The sequence below is a fragment of the Mizuhopecten yessoensis genome, unplaced genomic scaffold (assembly GCF_002113885.1).
Source record: "Mizuhopecten yessoensis strain PY_sf001 unplaced genomic scaffold, ASM211388v2 scaffold10513, whole genome shotgun sequence".
Lineage (NCBI taxonomy): Eukaryota > Metazoa > Mollusca > Bivalvia > Pectinida > Pectinidae > Mizuhopecten > Mizuhopecten yessoensis.
Window position 1 is genome coordinate 238,039 of NW_018408584.1, and position 25,274 is coordinate 263,312.

The 25,274-nt window shown below is 35.8% G+C and overlaps 1 protein-coding gene across 3 annotated transcripts; it reads left to right on the forward strand.

Moving 5' to 3' along the window:
- The first annotated feature begins 4,741 nt into the window (after positions 1–4,741).
- LOC110460892 (solute carrier family 28 member 3-like) lies at positions 4,742–24,022 on the forward strand. 3 transcript variants are annotated; one of them, XM_021514099.1, is made up of 12 exons: positions 4,742–5,036; positions 10,030–10,111; positions 11,061–11,473; positions 12,762–12,906; positions 13,803–13,997; positions 14,805–14,966; positions 15,217–15,342; positions 15,622–15,752; positions 17,088–17,256; positions 19,169–19,432; positions 19,943–20,123; positions 22,586–24,022. In XM_021514099.1, the coding sequence occupies exons 2-12, from the start codon at positions 10,031–10,033 to the stop codon at positions 22,606–22,608; spliced, it is 1,890 nt and encodes a 629-aa protein (XP_021369774.1). In that variant the 5' UTR covers positions 4,742–5,036; position 10,030; the 3' UTR covers positions 22,609–24,022. The 3 variants fall into 3 exon arrangements, with proteins under 3 accessions (XP_021369774.1, XP_021369776.1, XP_021369775.1); XM_021514101.1 differs by lacking the exon at positions 4,742–5,036 and adding an exon at positions 9,262–9,319; XM_021514100.1 differs by lacking the exon at positions 4,742–5,036 and adding an exon at positions 9,349–9,581.
- The last annotated feature ends 1,252 nt before the right edge of the window (positions 24,023–25,274 follow it).

The window sequence follows — 25,274 nt, forward strand, 5'->3', positions numbered from 1 at the left end:
TGTACCTTAATTTTTAAAAAAACCACTTACACAATGAAAATATCAGGATGGAAATTTTGGCTACAAACTGAAAGGAGGTATCACGTGTCGTTGGTGAAAGAACACGAACCTCATTTAAAATGTTTACACGCGCAAAAAGAACAACACAATTTTAATACTTAGATTATCTAGATCACGTTGTCAGGATATCTGTATTAGCATTGTATATGGTTAAATATATATTATTAACATAAGAAACAGGAGAGTATCGAAGGGCGTACTAAAAAAAACCGACTTTCATATCATACAAGGCAATAGTAAGTGATAATTAACGCACATATGTTGATTATTTCTTGAATAGATTAAATTATGCTACAACACTTCGCTCATTACACATGATAACGTATTGTACAAGCGCTAGGAACGTGATTTGTAAGGATTACTCCCCCTACCCTGCGGCGCTCCATGACTACAGCTCTTAAGAAGAGTTTTGAGAGAACTGGGATGATCGTTGATTTATTTATGTGTCAAATATAACTGATATGTGCCGCACAGTATTGCAAAAAATAACCCCAGTCAAACTTGCGGTAAAGGATGCAAAGTGACAACAACTTAACCAATTTAGACTTTGTTCGTCCATCTGGAGAGATCATACTTATTATTCACGCTTTGAGCAACATTATTTTGCACCAATATGTAGGCCTTCAGAAAGCATGTCGTAGTCATTAAGCGAGGCTCAATAACATCATCAATGAGAAGGATTAGCTGTTAGTTGAGATTAATAAAATACCGTTTGTTTAAATATTTCATGATATGTTTCAACAACGCAACGCGATTTGGTCAAAGGTCAATATGTTTGACATAAGCCGAGTTAAACACAACGGAAGATATGTGTCCAGACAATAAGATTCTAAATCGTGCGTTTCATGTCCTAATCCAATGACAACATTATTGTCATTATTCGACGATAAGAGATTCTGGAATGTATTTTGTATTATTTAGCATCATTCATCTGGCATTCGACTCAGCGTAAGTGACGTAAGGTTGTACAATGTACGATATAAGAACGATATTGGTTGAAAGTACTTAAAATCCATGCAAATATATATTTTTAATGTAATCAATTTTAGTGATTTGCACAAAATTATCTGACTACAGTTGACACAAAACTTGTTTTATTACGGGTTTAAAAATGACAAATGGACAATGATTCGAGATGTACACCATTGATTTATACCCCCCCCCCCCCCCCCCCCCCCCCGTATTTGATATCATGAAATCATTGATTCCGCCCTTACTTCCACCATAAAATTTTAACACAGGACTTGTCGCATTACACGTCACGCCTATAAAATAAGGAGGGTTGAACAAATAGCAAATTGCTGGGCATCTACAAAATGAAATCATGTTATTAAAGAGCCTCAATTTACCAACTGTATTGATACTTCAGGCTACCATTTATAACAAAACAAGTTAAAGCACTGGAGGTAAATAGAAATGTTATAGTTTCTTCACTGATGACACACAATAGCCTCATGATACAATTGCACTGAAACAACACAACATTCTCAGACCTGATTTTGTGGTGTCTCTTGAGACATGACACCCTGTCGTGTAGCCAATATCTCTTCTTTTAAAAACCTCTTCCTGAACAGTTAGATGATATATGGGTCCCTTATCGAGACAACGTAATGTTACCGTTGTGTGTTTGGCATGTGCTCGATCGTGATTTGAAGATATAAGGGCACAGGACACGTTACTATTATTTAACTTTCATGTGTAATCTCCGTTGGGCTTGGCCATCAGTGATAAGTCACATCCTCTAAGGACCTATCAGAGATGTTTGTACTTTAAAAATGTAAATATTCATGGATGAAAGTTGTGTAAAACTAATTTGATAATCCTTTAGCGACGCACTTATTTTGCATTATTGCCAAATATTATTTTTCTAAACCCTAACTAAACTTAATATAATATAAGTATTTTATAACATAATCAACACTAGAGCATGGGCTTAAATTTCACTACACGACAAAGAAACAAAAGACGTGACAATTTAAAATAGTGATAATTTTATTAGCATAAATTATTAATATCGGCCTTTCTGACTAAAAAAGCTTTATGTTAAGAAGTTGAAAAAATAATTTTTATAACTTAAATAATGAAGTCAGGAGCATTTGATGGAGTTTGAAACTCGATGTGATGTCAGACGAGGATTTTTGTACTTCCGGTGTCGAAGACTACCTGAGTAGGACCTCTAAGTTGTTCGTAAATATGTTGCAAAAGGGTGTCTATTTCCGAGAAGCTATGCAATCATGTACGACGAAAAAATGTGATTTAATATTTTTCCAACAAATAACAAGAGAATACCGACGTGTCAACAATACATTCACTTAAACTTACAATTGATAAAACTAGGGCAAAATACGAAAATGGAAAGATTTACATTGGGACCCTTGAAAAAGTACAGTGATGTCACATCCCACCATAGTTGTGACAACAAAACCACAAGGCACTCTAATGAGTATTATAAAAAAAAACGACCTTCATATCACATAAAGCAATATATTTCCTAATGAGATAATGATGACGAATGTCTTGTTATTCAAAGACAGCACATCTTCAATATATTTGAATGTAAAATTGTAGGACTTGCTTAGGTTTTTGTTACCAGTACTGATAAGCTCATCGATAAATTCACCTTCATATAAGAAATGCCTACAGTCTTCTGGAAATTCTTGCCAACGAACCCAACAAAGATATCGTCGTCCAGCAACTCTACCATTCTCGTCCCCAGTACCTTTTATTTTGATCTTTTGTCTAACTATATATATATGCTCTAAACTAATGTATAACCATACAAATGTGTATCTATATCACTATCGCCTTTCTTTGAAAGGAAAGCTCTCATAACAAGAGAACAGAGGCGTTCCGTCTAATGTTATGAGGTATGCTAGTGTAAAAGGTCGAGAAGTCAAAGCTTTACAAAGGGAAAAGATCTTTTAAAATATGTTCAAGATTGATCAAAATACACATACCTTTTATTCCACTTCTTAAGTAAATTGGATTTAATGGTATTAAGACTTGTAGCGAGTTGTTTGGTTCATACTGGCTAAGAGGTTAGACAACCCAGCGATAACACGTTGTTTTTAAAGATTCTTGTGAAGTTCCACAGTTAATTGCATACGAGGTGGGTCTGCAGTGGGTATTTGGAAAGATATAATACATGAGCATGATTTGCTGGTATTTCGTCTTTCGAATAATTGTAAAATGTAAAAATACGGTTTCCGTGATTATCTACCGATTCTAGTTCTTTCTGCAATCAGTTAAGGTATTAGTGTTTGCACAATGATATAGAATGTGAAGTAAATGCACACGTGAACAAAAGTACCAATGCAAATACAAAAATCGAAGTCATACGTGCACTCCCAAGAGTTAAGTGTAAGACAGGCTCGTTTAACATCACCCAAAAGATGGCTTTTTAGCACTTAGTTCTTCTACAGATCATAGGAGCAACCAAATTTACACTCAAACCTCAAGCTAAGGACGTTATTCATGTCAAGATGAAATCTTTCATTTAAATATGGTAATTATATACAAGTTTAAAAAAAAGCCTTTGAAGTGTTGAAATGAGATAAAAATCAATGGACTACTTTTTAAACGATAATTATAGTCTATGGTGTTAATGGCAGTATTTGAAAAGAAAATGTTATTTTAAAATGCCTATATTTAAATAGTTTTGCTGGTATTTATTTTACACTATGTACCAGAAAGTGTATTGCTTTAGTAATATCTGAGTCAAATAAACAACATAACTACTTCGAATTCAATTTTAAAATATACCGCCTTCCCCTACGACATGTTGACTTATGGGTAGGATTGATTATTATGATACTGCAGGAGAAAGAGGGCTAGTGGTGGTGACATTTAAAAATCTCGTTTTGTAATAAAATGTCTACAATATATATTTATCAATGTCAAGATACGTAGTATATTAATGCAACTTGTCTGATTAGCAATAACAAGAATACGTTTCCGTTACATTGAAAGACATATATCTGAATCCTCGTTTGTATGGTTTTGCTCGGGGTTTGATTTTAGCCTAAGGAATGGTGATGTAAATAACTCATAAGAGCACCAGTAAGTGTCTAATCGACCTACTTTATTGGAATACAAAACCAGGTCGAACAGTAGTTAACCGTTACTAAATAGTGTGCTCCCTTTAACTTACAGTGTTCGCCTATTTAAGCCATGCTAATGGTAAGGAGAAATGTAAGAAACGTTGCTCGTCAAATTGCAGTGAACATAATTAAGGCAGGAGATAATAACGCCTTGATTCATATTACAAAAGATAATGTTCACCATGATGCAGCAAACGAAAAGGATTACTCGTTATCGAAAATATTGCCCAAGCAAGCTTTGCTCATGCATAACTTGTATTGACTTCGGTGTATTTGCGTGTATGGGACTTTTGTTTGTTCGAAGCTGGTCAATCGAACAGAGCGTTTGTTTTTTAAGATCTTATATGTGTGGTTAATAAACTTCTCCCGTTTAATCATTTTTTTTTGCATGTAGATTATTTTTCCTTGTTTAATTATGTTCTCCATATTTTGAATATATCATTCTTCTATAACTATATCTTATTTTTTAATGATCATTCGTGAACAAAGACATATTATTTGTAATTTTCCCGCTCTGGACTTCGATCAAAATATGTCTGCGAGTCTCGGTTTAGATCGTTCGTGTTTCACCCACTGTTTGCTTGCAATGTGTCCGTGACTTTAAATAGTTAAAGCGACGCCGATGCTCCTAGCCCCGCATTTTGTCGACTTAATGGATGTGGTTTGACAAGTTACTTCGTCAATGTCAACCTTTCTACTGTAGTATGTAAAACGGGATTTTTACCTGCACCCTCAAAAACAACTGACCGTGTTGTCTATGTTACCTGTGAACCACACCTATACCGATAACATCGAACTATCGCCTGGGCTACCTGTTTCCTGTGATTGACAAATCTACCGTGTCTCAGGGGCGTACATCACTGTGAAGATATACAGGTAAGTTTACACAACTAATGCAAACACTGTCCTTGAGCATTTTAAGCTCATATGTCTATAAACTGTCCTTCCTATACTGGAAGCTATGTATATACTGTGTATGTACACATACATATTAACACAGGTATATGAGAGATCATCTTATAATGGATGCTAGTCTGCTCGGAGAAATGTCTCAAACTGGTTTGCTTACTCACAGTTTTGAGTTCATTCGATTATGTTATGTTAAGACATTATGCTTTTGTCTGAAACAAACGTATTTTCTTCAGTAAAAAATGTTTTAGGAAAGGTTAACAGTATTGAATGACTTGTAGAGATTCGTGTATTTTTCATATCATGCCTCAACATTGATAAAACTTTAGACTGCATTCCTATTCAGCCTACCTAAAAGAGTCATCACGTGTATCGCTGTAAACATATACACCTACAAAATGTATAGGAATTAATAGAGCGAAGCGTACGTTAACACTCACACAAGTGTAAACTCCTTAGGTTCGGGGGAGAAATGGCCTGCTGTATTCCACTTAAATTTATAGCTAGAACAGACTTATTTGCGCCATTGCAGAATCAACGGTTTTCTGTGTCTTCCGCTAAGGGAGAATTATATACATTTTGTAAGTCTAATTTGACCTGTTAGCCACATTGCAATAATAAAGACCTTTCTTGGTTTCTTTTTTGTACTTACTGTTTTGATTTGTCATCCAAAGGCAATCATCCTCATCTGACGTAAGCTGTGGGAACGTAAAACTAGTAACACAATGTAGTTTAGTAGGGCACACCATTTGTCTAGGGTCGCCTTCACCAACAATAAACTTAGTTTGTGTTATCAAATAGATATGAAAATTAGTTGTTTTTATATCACGGCTGAGAAATGAATCCTCGCACCAACATACATATTGTCACACCAGTGGTGTGTATCGTTCCGATCATCAAATGCCTCTTGCACATCAAAAGCTGCTGCTGGTATTTTTTAAATGTGTGACATTGTCTAATGTTTCTCAATATAAAACAGTTTTGTAATACTCTGCTGTACTTTTGTTACATTTTCTTTAGATTGCTGTGAATGTTTATTTGTTTATTTTGTTGTTTAGTTTACCGAATCGAATATTAAACGCCCTCAAGTCTGCTTAACAGCGCTACACGTGATCTTAAATACTTTTTGATGATCTTGCTGCACTTAACCTTCTGTTTGGTCCTTTTATCATTCAATCCATATACAACTTCTATTCGGAAAAAAGGTAACACATATAATGGTTAGCTAGAAAAGTTTGTCTTTCGAAATACTGTTTGCCCGTAGCCTTAATGGCCAAATTTATAAAACAAATCGAGTGGTGACATTTTTCATACTATATTCACTCTACTAATTATGTTATTTGAAATAAACCAATATAACTGTACATTTTGAAATTTATGAAATAAGGGGTTTTCATCACCCCCTTCTGTTTCAATAATGGTTTAGACTTTTTATCCTGAAAAGCGCGGAGTGTTGTTTCGACATCGTGGCAAAGAAAAACAGCCTTTTTATTATCATATTTTATTTCAAACTGCTTATTCGATTTAAAATGATGGGCCATATATTTATACCCAAATCTGAAAGTGAATCTAATTCAGCATGCACTCTATAGCTAGTTGCCCTTTGTTTGGCATACTCTTCCTAAATATCTTAAAATATACACGAAGCTTATCATTATCTACAATATTTTAGACTGCAAATTACAATCTGGTGAACGCGACCATAGTTTAACGGAGATTTAGAAGTAGAACCCTCTTTGAGTCTTTATTGAGGAATGCATATTGGATTTATGTTCCTACAGAAGCTAGACGTTCATTACATCTCTATTGCACCGCAGTACCACTAAGTCTTTTGTAGTGTTCTTCTCGTTGACACTGTGATATATGTGATCCTTGTGTATTGTCACTGTTGTTTATTTTGTGTCTACATGTTGACACTGTGGTATATGTGATCCTTGTGTATTGTCACTGTGGTATATTTGTGTCTGCATTTTGACACTGTGATATATGTGATCCTTGTGTATTGTCACTGTTGTATATTTAAGTCTGCATGTTGACACTGTGGTATATGCCATCCTTGTATTTTGTCACTGTTGTATATTTTGTGTCTGCATGTTGTCACTGTGATATATGTCATCCTTGTGTATTGTCACTGTTGTATATTTGTGTCTACATGTTGACACTGTAATATATGCCATTATTGTATTTTGTCACTGTGGTATATTTGTGTCTGCATGTTGACACTGTGATATATGCCATTATTGTGTATTGTCACTGTGGTCTATTTTGTGTCTGCATGTTGACACTCTGATATATGCCATCCTTGTGTATTGTCACTGTTGTATATTTGTGTTTGCATGTTGACACTGTGATATATGCCATTATTGTGTATTGCCACTGTGGTCTATTTTGTGTCTGCATGTTGACACTGTGATATATGTCATCCTTGTGTATTGTCACTGTTGTATATTTGTGTTTGCATGTTAATACTGTGATATATGTCAGTATTGTGTATTGTCACTGTGGTAAATTTTTTGTTTACATGTTGACACTGTGGTATATGTCATCCTTGTGAATTCTCCATGGGATACCTTTTGTCACTGCGTGGTCTTTTTCGTGTTTTGTATGTGGTGTGCCATATATTTTTGTGTCTTGTAATTGATTGATATTATTTTACTGAATAATACTGTCTCTGTTGATTTAACTTTAACTTTAACCTTATTTGTTGTTATGTTATCTTAGACAACACTATCCATTAACTGTTCATGAATCTTTTTTAACATCATTAAAAAGATCCCACTCGAAAGCTTTTCAATGGACTGCGTCTGCTCGTGTCGTTGATTGTTTTTACCTTCATCTAAATTAGTTTAATCCTTTTATGAATCACAAACCTGTGATCCCGTAGAGAGATGACTAAGGCGTTCTACATATCGCCTACTAAGGTACTCCACGCATCCTATTCAACATAGCTGTGTCAGTGACACTGTCGTACCACCAGCTAAGTGTCAAGAAATGTTATCAACACTGAGGAGAAATAATTAAATTTTGAAAAATGTGAGGGAATTCACGAGCGTTGTATTGTCAGAACACTCAAGCTTCATTTTAAACATCAATAGTTACGACAATATGTATCAATGAATAAACTATTTTGTGATATTAAGCTACCAAAGAGGTTAGGCGATACACCTGTAGCTGTACTTCCCTATGTCTTCTTTGTAATTTAGTCAGGTAATGTAATGTTTACTATCCTAGCATAGTCAGTGAACTGATGAAACGGCTCTGTGTACCTGGAGACCAACTCCATGCTATCTGCCTTGTTCAGAAATATTTATTACTAATTTCAAAATAAAATAAAAGAATAGTTAACATCTTTAAAATGTATTATTTGTTGTAGCTTCATACATTTGTATGTACATAAATATATCATGTTTAAAATTGTTTTATTTAATACATTAGATAACCGTCAATTACATATACGTAAATTATGTATATAAATAGCAATCAAAACGCATCAAAAGTTTTATATAAGATATTCATGCATTTTATGAATAGAACGGCGTTCCAAAGCTATACTAAAAAGGGCTAACATACGTTAATTTTTATATATACCCGTATCTTAATAGTTAACATAAGCTATACTTGCAATTTACACACACATAATTATACAGGCTGTTACTGTATCCTGCATTTTACGTATTGAAACCCTTATATCAGCTATACCTCTAATGCCATACAAAAACTGCATAAGGTGAGCTACCTGTACTGTAGCTATACCTGTATTTCATGTATAAAACGGCTGACAAGATCAATATATGTTGCCTGCATTTCATGTATCAATAGGGTTACATAAGTTGTACCTGTAATCCAATCCTTTTGACAATTTACCCGCAACTTGTGACAACATTTACCCTAACTTATTGGTAACAGGATCCGCAAAAGGTGTCCCCGTTACAATACGCCACTGTCACGACAGTATTTAAACGACAAAGTGAACTGGAATTTTGAAAAAAATCATTTAGTGATAAAATACTAACTATAATCATGATTGTTTTTCAATGTTTAACAAGTCAAAGTCTACGCCCGCCAGCATACACTTGTTTATGTGTTGTTATCTTTCGTATTATTTTATTGGGTATTTTTATGACGATATGACGTCTGCGATATAAACACTTAGTCAAGGTCGTGTATTTCAGATATAGTTTTTTTAAGCAAGCTGCACACCTAACCTCATAAACAAGTTAGAATCAGAGCGACGAAGACCAAACAGAAAGGTAATGGACGCTACATGTATTAATAGAGTTTGCAACATAAGCGAAAACCAAAAGAGTTTCTTGTCTTCTTGTACGGAAAACAATGACCATATACAATGTATCATTTGGAGTACAACCACTATAGACTATTGATTCAGAATGAGTGATTGCATCCGAAACCAACATCCTAAAGTCAATTTCGTTGGAGACCTTAACGCGTATTGTTCCTTGCCAAACATATCTGTGACAATAGATAGAGGAAACAGAAACAGCATTCCGAAATGTAAGCTATTTTTACGTATGTTGTAGTGTCATGTGAAATTTATGAAACTTGATTATAATTTTTTGGAGTCACCTTAATGCATTTTCGTTGCACTTATCTTATAATCTAAGCATATGTTTTTAAACATTTAAATGATATTGAACCTTGTATTAACTATGATACATTTTTTTTAGTTAAATATGAACTGATGTAAGCCTGATAGATAGCAAACATATAAAAAAAAAAAAACATCTTCGACAGATTAGCAATGACCTCATTTAAAATTTATTACGAAATATTTGTTAGTTAATGGGTACTGATCACGAACATTGCCAAATCCGAAACTGGGAACTTTTCACAGAGTCTTGACGAACAGTTTTTAGCCTTTTATTCAAAAGGTTAGCATCCACAATGTCATTACGTTTTGCAAATAATTGAAGCCATAGTAACGCACCGTTCTATATTGCAGTATGCCTATTGAACTAAAATCCTACCAAGTGGGTCAGGGAGATCAGACAAACCAGGGTTATACTCCAGATGACCAGGACGAGGTGAGTACGCTTCATCTAGGGATATGACCAAGGGGGTATTAAAATGAGGTGACTACATGTAAACAAGAGTTGTATCTTCCTAGACGACCAAAACGAGGTACATTATTGTAAGTAACTCGGTGTTATAACAAAGATGTCACATGTTACAGCATGTCCTGTTAGATGTTAAAAGACTATGTGAGAACGCAATAACCAGAAGTTCAGACGCTGTGAGTATGGATCGACGTGGTTTACAACCAAAACATTCCTGGACAATGTAAGTAAGCATGAAGTTGATGTATACTCCTAAAAAGTAGGACGATTTAAGCACTCGCTAAACGGAGTTTTTCTCCTCTCATGACGCGTACACAGTAACCGGTGTTGTACTCCTGACAGTCAGGAATGCACACCAGTATTGTTAATACCTTTGTACTCAACAGTCAGCACGAGAACGCGTTAGCCGGTTTTTTCCTCCTTGCAATAAGTATTAGGTGGGTATGACATTTTCAACTTTGCAAAGTGTTTGTTATCTCCAAGTCGCCATAATTTCAGGTCGTTTTAGCACATGCATTGCTTTGGTTAAAAATTAATACTTTAGATAAGGGTACATTAAAGATCATATTTGTATGGGTTATAATTAAAACAACTTTTAAAAAAGCAATATTGCATCGGTTTCTGACCTCTAGATAAATGAGAACGGCAGAACGGTTCATAGAGTGAACTCGGGATATCACAAAAAATACAAAATACAAAATTAGAGAGATAACATTTTTTTTATATTTGTTCTAGATAAACCAAGCAGGAAACTACTTGTGACGACAAATATATTTCTGCAAATATTTAAATGTTTAAAAAGAAAAAAATCCATAATAATCAATTAAGATAAATTTTATTTTGTCTATTTCTTAAGTATAGTAACAATTTGGAGCAATAATTTCTTTTAAAACCAAAAACACAATTTCTGTTTCAGATTCAAAGTCCAAATAACGTCACGATCCAAATAAAAAATGGACGACCTGGAGACATAGATACCGTTACGGACTTCGACGAAGAACCACCGACAGGTCGCTGTGCCTTGTGTGTGTTTAACATACGACAGAATGTAGTAAGCGGCCTGATGTCACAAAGGATCCAGATCCAACGATGTGTGATCATTATAATCCTTTGTCTTTATTTCGCCTACTTTGGGTACTGTATGTACTTCCGTTTCGGTGACGAGGGTTCTATCCGGCTGCTGGTATGTACGGTGTTTGGGGTTCTGCTAGCATTTTCTTTGCTAGTTGCAGGGAGGACAAGGAATCAAAGACGCCGACTATGGGAGAGAAGTTTAAAACCGTGTGTTACCTCTAGGGCAGGCAGGCGTTGTCACGCGATTTTCTCATTGTAAGTCAAAAACATACTAATGAACGGATTCTGCTGGTTTATCAGGCTTGAGAGAGAGAGAGAGAGAGAGAGAGAGAGAGAGAGAGAGAGAGAGAGAGAGAGAGAGAGAGAGAGAGAGAGCTGTAATATTATTTTCACAAATAATTGTCCAACGATTTGTTTATTAACATTTATCAAGTCATCAATCTACCAGTTTCTATTTGTAGACGCATATTCCAAGGTGTTTAGTATGTGAAGTATGTGTTCTGTCTTATGGCATAAGTTAAAATTTATCTTAACTCATTTTATAAAAGTCTAATTGAAATGTGTTAATGAAAACTTCTCTTACTCGGTTTTGAATTAATTGTACTTGTAAACTTTGCTTGTTTATGATATTCAGATCATCGTTTCTTCTAGGAAAAAAACTCTGGTATTCCCAAATCTAATCTAAGACATTTTCAACAACACACTGTTATTATTCCTTAAATATTTTCTCCATTACAGTCACATGAAGATTGAATATTAGATTATCACTTTTTACTAAATTGTACCAAAACAAATTGCTCCAATTGTAATTTCAAAACGTAGAGGAAATCTCCTTAACCCCATATAAACCATTCACATAACGTACTTCTTTTGAAAAGTAAAAGTTTGTAAAAATGTAATTACACATGCAATAATTGTAGAAAAAGTTCAACCAGTCACATTTTTATAATATGTGACGTTTCGAGGATTGATACGGTACATACACTGTCACCTACATCAGACAAATGACCAGTGAAACGTATGTGCACAAAGATTAAAAACATCTTTTGTTTTTCTATTTTTCAATTTTGTGCACATGCATTTCTCTGGTCATTTGCCTGATGAACGTGACGGGTTATGTACCGTACTAGTCATCGAAACATCACGCATAAACAACGCATTAAGTTGCAATATATTGTCTTTCAAATCGGATGAAAACATATTGAGAAATGTATTAACAAGTCTGTCTAATGAAACGAGGTGCAAATTAATTTGAGAGAAGCCTCATATTTCTTCACATGTGATTGATAAGTCGTGTATATAAAAGAGATATTTGTGTGACCCGGTTACTAAATTGGTAGTTGAGTCGCTGCACCTGCCTGCACGTCTGGGTTTTGTTCAGTAAATGCGGAAAATCTGTGAATTTGTAAATGCAATGTTTAAACTGGAGCAATGTCGAAGTCCCGTTTGTTAGCACATTGAATCAATAGTGATGAGCGAGATATGAATGACGTTTCTAACATTCCTGTAGTCCTTGACACGTTTATCACTTATTCCTTTTAAGATTGCTGAAGATTGCCGTCTTTTGCGTTATCGCTGCTTATATTATTTTTGACGTGGCTATCGACCATCCGCAAAACCTCATCGCTGTTGCTGGACAGGCCATCTACATAATCATCTTCTTCGTTTTCTCTATAAGTCCAGCCAAGGTAGGAATTCGTACCCCTTTACTTTGTCTTAAACCATAATTAGCACTACGAAGTAAGGGATCGCTTATTTATATTTTAGCTGGTTGATGCAGAAAGCCAAACAAATTCTGCCCCAAATGCCATATAGTCCATTTGGTTTATATTCCGTCTTTGCGTATTGCAGAGTTATCTTCTCTTGTGAACAGGTATTGATTGTTACATGTACGTTATTTGTTTGTAAGAGTAACGTCATCAATTTTTGAGAAAACGGCGTAATTTTCTCACACAAATCAATGACGTAACAATCAATAACTGCTTACAAGAGAAGATAACTCTGCAATACGCACAGACGGAATAGGTAAACATGGAATTGTGCCTATATAACGAATCATATCGTTACAAACTTACTAACTTTACCGACAACAGATCATTCATTTTAAGCTTTAAATCCAGCAACAGTGGTCGGCAAACCTCGGGGACTGATAGTCTAATGCCACAATGAACCATCTTGTCTGATTTAACATTTGGCAATGTCACTCATGTTTAATTTGATTCCAGATATATATCCTGGACCTATTTCTACAAACGTTCTATTCAATACAAGCGAAGAAAAATAATAAAGTAACTATGTCCGATTACAACATAAGTTAACGACTTAAGTTAAACAAGTGGCTTTCCATAATAAACTTGTATAAAACTTGCGTTTTTGTGAAAGGCGTTAAACCAATGATTTGTATTACTGAGAAAACTGGATAGGACGACGGACGATGGTCGTAAGGTTACCTTCTTAGCGTCTATAAACGCCACAGAGGCTTAAGATCCTTCAAGCTTGATCTATTGATACGAAAGTTTGTAATCATTAGAAGTATCCTCACCAATTTCTTAATCCAGTCAAACTTGTATTTGACCTTGAACAGGTGAGGTGGCACACCATATTTTGGGGATTTGCTCTCCAGTACATCCTTGCACTCATCATTCTGCGCCAGGAATGGGGCTTCCAGATTTTCAAGTACTTAGGAGACCGCGTGGGCGAGTTTCTCCAACACTCTGATGCAGGCGCAATCTTCATGTTCTCAGACCCATTAATCAGCGCCCACATATTCGCTTTTACGGTAATTTTAAACTTTAGTTTGAATAGAGGTTTTTCAATTCATCACTTTAATTTATCATGTTAACATGTACATACCTGTCAAGTTTAGGTTTTAACCACATGATAACCAATTGTAAACAACTGTTGTGATATGTTTCTATATAAGTGCTATGTTTTACTAACGGCGCATCTGACCGCGTCGAAATTTGTTTGAGGTGATTATGGTTTGCTTAATGATATATGAGTTGTACAAATATATGCATATATACTGTTCTTAACGAGAACAATAATCTTACATCAAATGCTTTTAATATTTGAGTAATGTTAGATCGTTATCAAATTTAGATGTTTCTAACTCTGTTTAGCTTATAATGATTCTTTTTCCTGCATTAATCTCAGTAAACAATGAAGCTAGCAATCTCCACGCCTGTCGATATTGCTCCTTCACATATACTTTTTCAGTATTTCATCCTATAAATTGACCCTACTTGTAAACGTAAAAAAAACATATTTTCAGCCATTTTTGTTGATAACATCTGTTATCACTCTTAAAACGTAACGCGACCGACATTAGCGTGCAGATAAAACCATGCACACAAATATCAATTGAGGGAGGTAATTATGCGAATGCTATTCGTTCAAAAACCTTTCACCTGGCTGCTAGTGGTCACACAGTTACTATTTCTCTAGAGCGTTGATAGCTTTCTTTTTTGTTGAATCGAATATACGTAATATTCTTACATAATTATCATAGACTCTCTTACTTCAAACTGCTTAACACGGTAGTCACGTGATAATAGTACACGTGCATTTCCTATTAACCCTGTAGGTGTTACCCATCGTCGTCTTCTTCTACACGATGATCAGTATTCTGTACTACCTGGGAGTCATGCAGTTCGTCGTACGAGTACTGGGCCGTGCGCTAGCTTTTAGTATGGATACAACTCCTGCCGAATCCCTTAACGCCGCGGGGAACATATTCGTCGGTATGGTGAGTAACCTGTTCCTTGTTTGCCTAAAGTCTTCACGAAGAGCACACAACCTTGGATGGTATGTGAGTGCCAAAGCAGACACAAATTTAGCAAAATGGTAGTAATAACGACAAATATGTTTCAATAACACGAGACAACAGTTCAGCACATGTACGTCTGATTCTTATGTCCTACACATGCATGTGTACACGTGTTCTATAGTTTTCCCAGTATATCAAATGTGTTGAGGTCTGTCCTTTATTGTTGCAGACAGAAGCACCGCTGATGATTGGTCCATTCCTCAAGGACATGACTTCCTCAGAGCTCCACGCCGTGATGACAGGAGGGTTTGCCACTATAGCCGGAAGTGTTCTCGGGGCTTACGTCAGTTTTGGTGTATGTATGATTTAGGGAAGGACATTCTTTCTCTATAGCCGTAAGTTCCAAAGCCTTCTTAATTATGTTATGGGCGCGACCTAAAAATCACAAAACATGAACTCAGGAAATTCGACCAAGAAACGCAAAACTGCGAAAATTTGATTTTGCAAAATTCAAGCGCGGAGAGTATTTGGATTGCTGCATAACTGAACCCTTTTACGAGCCAGTTTTATTCCCATTGATGTGCCTAACCTAATAGCTCAGATGACCATTATAATGCTACGTTTGATTCCACAGGTTCCAGCTAACCATCTAATATCTGCTTCCGTTATGTCAGCTCCGGCCGCTCTGGCCATCTCAAAACTGGCCTATCCCGAGGTTGAGGTGAGCAAGTCTACAACCAAGGACTTTGACAGGATGGAGAAGGCGTAAGTAGTGGCGTATTCCTTTAAGAACGATAGTAAACACAAAACATATATTTTTTGTAATGGCGCGAATGAATACTGTTGTAACCATAATAAACACAGAATACAATGACGTCAAAGTACACTGATGTTTTCATGGCAAACACGGAATATAGTGACGCAAATGAATACTGTTGTAACCATAGTAAATACAGAATACAATGTCGAGGATGAACACAGATGTCTCCATGATTAAAAAAAATATAAGGACGCCAATGAACACGGATATCACCAAGGTAAACACAGATTATAATGACGTCAATGAACACTGATGTTACCATGGTGAAGACAGAATGCAGTGACGTATAGGTATATTAATGATATTGCCCAGTGACAGTTATGAGCATAGCATACATTTATGTTAATTACATATATAATCACAGTAATGAATGCAGAGTATATTAACGTATTTCAACTTTTTGTAATAATACTGAGCACACTCAGTATCACTAGTGTCAATTCTATTGTCATAAATTATTACAATGATAAAAATATGGTTGTCACAGTGATGAACACATATTGTGATATACAATATATATACATTGTGTCAGCATTAAGTATGAGGCTATTAAAATACAGGGGCCTGTTTGTTTATGCAGAACAACCGGTTTGTCCGTTTTTAAATGTAACAATGGCGGGTATAAATCCTGGCGGACCTGCAAACGTCCATGCAGCCCTCGCAAGGCTTTGTCAATGTTCGACTGAAAGCAGCATCTTATTACTTGATTCGACCTTATTGAATTAACGAACAACTGTGGGACCCATGATTTGGCTTCAAAGCATCTAGGAAACAACGTACTGTCATCGTGATAAACACAAAATAGAGTGTTATAAATTACCTTCTTCCCGGATCTAGATTTAAAGATTAAGAGCAAGGGGATTGGGGTCTTCCGCAGGAACAATCTGTTCAAGTTAATATTATTATTTAATTAATATTACATGTAGCAGTAGGTGCGTCTGTGTAAAACGTCAAAAAACATGAAACATGTTGAATGTACAAACAATGAGCTCTTGGTATATACATGTGTTTGTTGAATATAGTTATGATTTTTATTTTGTCTTTTAAGATACAGAGAGAATGAATAATTAACCACACTAAGTGATTTAAGACGTAAAATGAGCCTTACAGATATTTAAGTTTTAATATGAGAGAATATTAAATGGCCATTAAACGTGTGCAACGAATAAATAAGCTTAGCATTATTGTTAACGCTAGAGAGATAACGACTTCATTTTCTCTTATTATCATAATTAATTTATTTTAAAATGTTATTAAGCATGCATATATTCGTTTTACAGAAAGGAGCGGAACATCATAGAGGCAGCTACAGCCGGTGCCACAGCCTCCACCAAACTTGTGGCGGCTATCGCTGTCAACATCATCGCTTTCCTGTCCCTTCTCAACTTTGTCAATGCAACTCTCGTGTGGTGTGGAGAAAGGGCAGGTATAGAAGGCTTTACACTCGAGGTAAGGGTATAAATGCTTGGTAAATGACATGACCGATGACTTTAAGGTTAAAGAGGGTAAGGAGTAGCTCAAAATTTAGATAAAGGGATTTGGCATAGCTTTGGTTTTACAGCGGAAAGGCACAAACAATTCAGCTTGACTGGGGGATAGGGTTAAAGTATAGGGTATGACCGCTATGTTTAGGAAAATGGCTCATCCCCGAGGGGGTGAATGAATATTTTTCTCTCACCCTGTTGTTCCTGTCCAAGTGTAAGACAAAGCATATTGTTTGTAAACAGGAACACGTGGATAGCGTATTAATATTATATGTATGCGTCAGACGGTTCACGCATCATATTTAAAATCAATCCCGTCTTCTTTGATGTCAAATGTAAACACGACAATATTAGCAAGCTAACTTGTGTATGTGTGTGACCTCATAAAAGTAGTTCTTTTTCCGGGTCACATCAGTGACGTCAGGTTCAATGTGGAGAACGTGCAAAGAGCACGTGTAACTTGTCTAAATTTAGATTTGGCATAGCTTTGGAAATGGTTTTACAGCGGAAAGGCACAAACAAGTCAGCTTGACTGGGGGATAGGGTTTGATCGCTCTGTTTAGTAAAATAGCTCCACACTCGGAGTATGCATCTGCTTAGAAATTTCTGAACTCTAAAATGGCCTGTCGGTGGAGATAAATGTGTTTCTGTTTGGTAAAGGATATTACTTCTGAAGTTTGAGATAAATAAAATCTTTCATCCCCTTGGGGGTGAGATAGGGGGATCTCAACACGAGGGGGGAAGATTCTTAATTTACCAAACACGAGGTTTTGCCGAGTGTTTGGCAACTTAAGAATCTTCTCCCCGAGGGTTGAGATCCCTCTATCTCATCCCCGAGAGGGTGAATGATTATTTTTCTCTTACCCTGTTGTTCCTGTCCAAGTGTAAGACAAAGCATATTGTTTGTAAAGAGGAACACGTGGATAGCGTATTAATGTTATATGTATGCGTCAGAAGGTTCACGCATCATATTTAAAATCAATCCCGTCTTCTTTGATGTCAAATGTAAACACGACAATATTAGCAGACGAACTTGTGTATGTGTGTGACCTCATAAAAGTAGTTCTTCTTCCGGGTCACATCAGTGACGTCAGGTTTAAGGTGGAGAACGTGCAAAGAGCACGTGTAACTTGTCTAAACCCTAGGATGAGACAAGGAAATCTCACACCGGTAAAAGTAAGGATACATCTGTCCAGGGTAAGAGAAAATATAGTTTCGTATGGGATTATGTCTCAGGTACGTGTTATATGGTTTAGAATGGGAAAATGAGGAAGAAAAGTGGTAAACGGGTTTGATATTGGAAATGGCAACAGGCTAAGGCTAGTAAGGGTGATGAGGGAAGAATGTTTCAGGCTGGGTTTATTGTTGACAGGAAGGGGCTTCACACTTGAGAAAATAGTTCCGCTTCTATAGACGGCTTACCATTCAAGGAATGGAGACTTTGTCTAGGAAATGAAAATATCAAGTTGAATAATGACTTCACGCTTAATGTCATGAACATTGATTTGTTAATTGGTTTCACGTTAAAGGTTTATAATTTTCTTTTTGGAAATGTCTTCACGCTTGAAGTATGGGGATCTGCCTTTAGGAAATATCTTTATCATAGGTATGATGCTGTCGTTTCTGAAAATGGCTTCAGGTTAGATGTAAAAAAGCGAAGTTCGCACAAACTGATCAATGCTTCATAGAGCAAGGTTTTAGCTATGGAAAACTATTCTGGTTTGAGAAAAGAAGGTTTTGCTTTGAAAAATACTGCTATAGGTTGGGGAGGTAACTGCTTTCCTTGGGTGATGACTGTAGTCTATTTTATGTAAGAAACGCGAACACTCCATTCCTAAACTGCTGTCCTGATGATGGCCTAATTCTCTGTGTTGTAGTTCATCTGCTCCTATGTGTTTTTCCCGGTCGCCTTCTTCATGGGAACGGACGTAGCGGACTGTCGTAAGATAGCGGAACTAATCGGCGTCAAAACTTTCACAAATGAGTTTATCGCCTATCAGAAACTGGCCGTCGTCATCAGTAATGGCGACGCTCTCGCTAACTACACAAGTTTTTTTAACAACACAGCACACTGGTACTGGAACAATGGGAACGTCATCCTCAACAACACTAGACAGGAGCTGGTGGGAGGGGTCATATCGGTAAGTATTTATATAAGGGAACGTCATACTCAACAACACTAGACAGGAGCTGTTGGGAGGGGTCATATCGGTAAGTATTTATATAAGTGAACGTCATCCTCAACAACACTAGACAGGAGCTGTTGGGAGGGGTCATCCCGGTATGTATTTAACATAGGGGAGCGTCATCATCAGCACCACCAGACAGGAGGTAGTGCGAGATATAATCTCGGTAGATATTTGAGAAGTTAACACATATTTCATCCCAGTAGGCATTAGATACACAATATAAGTCACATTATGATAATTAAAAAATGTTTGTTTTCACAATACACACAAACAAAAGAAGAAGAAAATGGTATGTCTACCCTTCTTCATACACTTTTGGGTTTAATCTGATTATGTAGTGTAAAACTAGTTTCTCAGAAATGCTACATCAGAGATTATAATGTCAAGTATGAATTCTCATATTGTTACATAAGTTGAGATATTGATGATTATATGGTTACATTGTAACAATTTATTCCATAGAGCAAGTCTGAAGTCATAGCAACGTACGCTTTGTGTGGTTTTTCCAACTTTGGCTCAATCGGTATACTTTTGGGAGCGATGGGCGCCATAGTGCCAACACGCAAAAGAGACCTTACTCGGATGGTAGTCCGCGCCATGATTTCAGGAACGGTGGCATGTTTCCTCACCGCCTGTATCGCAGGTATGTAGGCCTTTTTCGGATCTGCATCGTTTTCATTTTTGTTATTAGTCATATATCCGTTATTAAACTGAATTTGAATGGATTTGGTTTTGAAACAAAATTACACGTATCGTATATTGATTGGTTGATGGCAGATTTATTGATTGGTTGACGACACATTTACATTGATTAGTTGATGAGATATACGACAATTTACTGATGATAACCTACATTGTGTACGCTAATTGGTTGAAGAATTAACACAAACACGTTGGTGGTTTCTTAGTTTTGTTGCTTGTTTTCAATGGCACATTTTAGGTTGCGATAATAAACAGGAATTTGCTTATCATTCCCAGGAACAATTAATATCTACATCAATAAAATAATATTTTACTCTTTATAATCGATCTTGTAATAATTTTACATGTCCACATTAGTGTAATAAATTAGGGTAAATAGTGAGTTAGGCAACATTGAACGTGTACTGTGTTTATTGAACAAGTAGATGTGTTAGAAGACTTCGACGGTGTTCAAATAGATATGATTCACGTCATTGGAAATTTTTAATTTTAAGTAAGTTGTTAATATATACGTGATATCAAGCTTACCAATATAATATTTTTACTGCTGGAAATGTATTACCACCGGAACTTTACCGAACGATGTGGCGGATTCCAATTCATCACGACCTTTGAGACAAAGTTCGATAAAAGTTGGGAAACGAGCCAATGATTCTTCCACTGTAATGCACACATCGATCGGCGATTCAAACCTATGGCGTTGCGCATGTACAGGAAAATATAACGTCTGATTAATTGGCGCAAGACATATAGGAGCTGGATAAAGAGGACCGAGTCCTGAATTATCATGTGTTATTTAAAGAATCCCACTCGTCTATCTTACGATCAAACGTTTACGGTAAACTATATACATGTAGCTTTCTGCCTTCCCTCAAAAATGTTGGATAAGACGCTTCGGTTTATATTTAAAGCTCCCCTTTAACCCTTTAGTACAACTATAATAAAATCATGCCTATGTAAAACTTGCGTTATAAAGAATGTTAATTACAGTACCGTCTATATCATGATGTAATAGATGTTGACCTAGGTGACAAGATAGTTATCTGACGTGTTACACAACGACTCGGCAGTGTCGGTCTGTATAGAAACCCCGGGGCCCCTTAATTGTGTGTGTGATTTTAAAGATGTAACAGTCTACTACGTAATGTTTATTGTATGTCTACACCTGTTTGTTATATTTCTTTAATATTTCTTAACGCGTCTGTAGTTTCTCAACAATAAGGCTTGAATATTTTTTAAACTAAAGCACTTCGTCATTCTCCAGAGAAATAAATCTGTTTTGAAAGAAGCCACATATATGTATAAGTGATTGTGATTATTATGTTTTGTTTGTGTGGTGTGTTTTTTAAAGAATAACATAAATTGTATCGAAATCTGTTTTTTCAATTACACTAACCACGGTCTCATTTTGTTCATGTCTCTTTCCCACAAATTGGTACAATTTTACATGTTGTTGACATTTCAGTGTATTGCACATTACCCATGAATCTTTAAGTCTCTCAGATGAGGTTAAACCATCAATAATGGTCAACAGTGTCTTTAGTATAAGGAATCTTTATATCTCCTATGGATGTACTGTACATCTGACTTATGTCGATAACATTTTATCTCCTATGGATGTACTGTATATCTGACTTATGTCGAATGTACTGTATATCTGACTTATGTCGATTGTACTGTACATCTGACTTATGTCGATAACTTTTTATCTCCTATGGATGTACTGTACATCTGACTTATGTCGATAACATTGTATCTCCTATGGATGTACTGTATATCTGACTTATGTCGATAACATTTTATCTCCTATGGATGTACTGTATATCTGACTTATGTCGAGAACATTTTATCTCCTATATATGTACTGTATATCTGACTTATGTCAATAACGTTTTATCTCCTATGGATGTACTGTATATCTGACTTATGTCGAGAACATTTTATCTCCTATGGATGTACTGTATATCTGACTTATGTCGATAACATTTTATCTCCTATATGTGTACTGTACATCTGACTTATGTCGATACCATTTTATCTCCTATGGATGTACTGTATATCTGACTTATGTCGATAACATTTTATCTCCTATGGATGTACTGTATATCTGACTAATGTCGATAACATTCTATCTCCTGTGGATGTACTGTACATCTGACTTAGGTCGATAACATTATATCTCCTATGGATGTACTGTATATCTGACTTATGTCGATAACATTTTATCTCCTATGGATGTACTGTTTATCTGACTTATGTCGAATATACTGTATATCTGACTTATGTCGATACCATTTTATCTCCTATGGATGTACTGTATATCTGACTTATATCGATAACATTTTATCTCCTATGGATGTACTGTATATCTGACTTATGTCGATAACATTTTATCTGTTGTAGGACTCCTGTACAAAGATTATTGAACACGTGACCTCAAATTAAGGTGCAAAAAATAGTGCTCGCAATCACCTTGATATTGGTGGACCGTCCGGCATTGCAGCAGCCTACCCAAGCATGGCCAATAAACTCCTCGTTGTTTTTGCCTGGACAAAGGAACCTACCTACTCCGTCGTTGACAAACTTTGCTCTAGGCGTTGACCGTTTATTCACACTTAGAAAATGTTGTAGCGCAGTCATTAACCAATCGGAGTTCAATAGATGAACATTTGTACATATAAAGGTCATTTGACCAGTCCAGCGAGACAATCTCGGCGACACATCGTTATCCCTAATAGCCAGAGTCCGGTCATCTATATATCTGGACAATGGCTCACTGGACTGTATATCTCAATTATCGTTAAATTTGTATACATATATATAGTCCGACCCTTTTCTTCAATAGGCAATTGATCGTGTATCCCCTTGAATTTTCATGATTAATGTTGCTATGGACCAAGGTCACATGATTAATGTTGCTATGGACCAAGGTCACATGATTAATGTTGCTATGTACCAAGGTCAAATGTGCATTATGTGAACAGGTGTTAAGTGTGTTTAAATTTTAAATTATGTTATTTGACAATATTCGTGACATTTCCAGATCCTATTTTTGTTCTTATTTAGAAAACAAGCAGCAATTAATAAACACTAACGGTTTAACAAAAAGATTCACGTATAGTACTTATCGGTTGTTGATTCAGAACAACATATCAATGTAGTAGTTTCCCTCAAATGAAATGGGGTTGTTAAGACACGCATTATATACCGAAACGCAAGAGAATTGCCATTAAGTCAGTAAGCGATCAAGAAAATTAACATGATGTCAAAAATTCCGACACATCCATTTCTATTTTAAGTAATTTTCTACATTGTCGCGCGGAAACTTACTTTCATCAGTAGTTTTTTTTATCCATACACTGTAACTGCGCATGTCCTTTTTATTGGCTACTTATTAAGTTGGAAGAATTCCGCGCTTTTATTTCTTTTTGTTTATAGAAAATCTCTCAAATGAAGTGCCTTGAAGCTATATCCAATGTCGAATGTATGTACATATAAGATGACGAAATTAGCACTGTAGTACTATATTCGTTCGATAAAGATAAGTAAACAATATGAACCAACGCAAATAGTGATCATGTAAATGCATTCGGGGGAACAACATTCGAAGAAGAAGTACTGGACTTTTTCATGTCGTTAACCGTAAAAAGTTAAATTTCACCAGAGGCTTGTCTGATTTAAAAAATAGTATTTTTTTGTTATTATATAAGGCTTCAGCCTTCTCTGATTGTTTGAAATATGTGTACTTTATCAATATAGGATATTAGGGGTTTTATATACAGATGTATACAAATATAGTGCATATTTGGTGTTAGTCCGAATTATTCTGACGTTTCTTCACCCCCCCCCNCCCCGTACGTTAATGTCTGAGAGTATGGTCGGTAGGGATTGGCCCAACCACCAGCCCTTTGGCAGGTAACATTTTAAGTTAATACTATTTATGTCCAATCTGCAAAATGTGATAGAAGTGTATTATTTGCCTTTTACCTGAATAAATATTATTATTATTATTTTTTTTTTTAATGGAAATTAGGGCATGAGCAATTTCATATGACTTGACGAGATCTCGCGTTACCGAAGGTATTTCCCAACGTTATGACGTACGCCGGCGAGATTTTAGTCACGTGGCATTAGAAGGCGGGGCTATCAAAAAACTAGAGTAAAACAGAGTAAGTTTGAAAAAATATGTTTATAGTGATTGTATTGGTTGTTTGAGGCATGTAATTTATGTTCATCTTGTGCATAAAAAATAGATCTTTCGATCCATGTGCGACATGTGTGTGAAAGTGACGATTTGTTTCTAAAATATCAGTTTGAAGTGCGACCCGGGCGCGGGTCGCTTATTTCCCGCATATTATAGAGGGCCGGAGTTCTGACGTTAATCGACGACAGACCGATATAGAAAAAAGTCGATAAAACGTCAGGATAATTCGGACTAATTTGTTGTTAACGTTTTTATATGTACAAAGTTTTATTTACGTTTTTAGTAGCTTTTCACGCTACATTGTAATTGTAAGTCTATATTGAGCAATATTTAAAACAATATTTGCTTAAGTATCTATGCTTGATTAGTATACGTATTTATGCAATATGACTTAATAAATGGTTTACTGTTCCGTAGAGTTGGTACATATGTATGTATTTTTACCTGTGATATATAGTAACATAAGGAAATAGCAACTCAAAGATTTTCGGTACACTGCCGCAATATGTCAACATGCATTGAAAACTCTTTTTCCTCCAACATAACAAAATGATTTTTAGGGAGAGAAAAATACACCTTTAAACCCGACAACAGCCTTCTAACTGCTAAAATGCAACGGATCAAAACCTTTTTTTCGTTGTTACCGATATAGTTACCTGGTCAATGGCAGTACAGTTGCAATTGTAGCCATAACAAGTTAAAGAGGATGTTATTCCATGTACCAAAAACTACAATAGAACTCTCTATTGTTTTGACTTAAGTTTGACATGGAAAACTCACTTACAGAATATAAACCCATTGTGTACGATGCAAACAATGTTATGCGCTTTAAGTTTGTAAATACTGGGTTACCATATCAACAAACTGACAGCATATTCACTACAATAA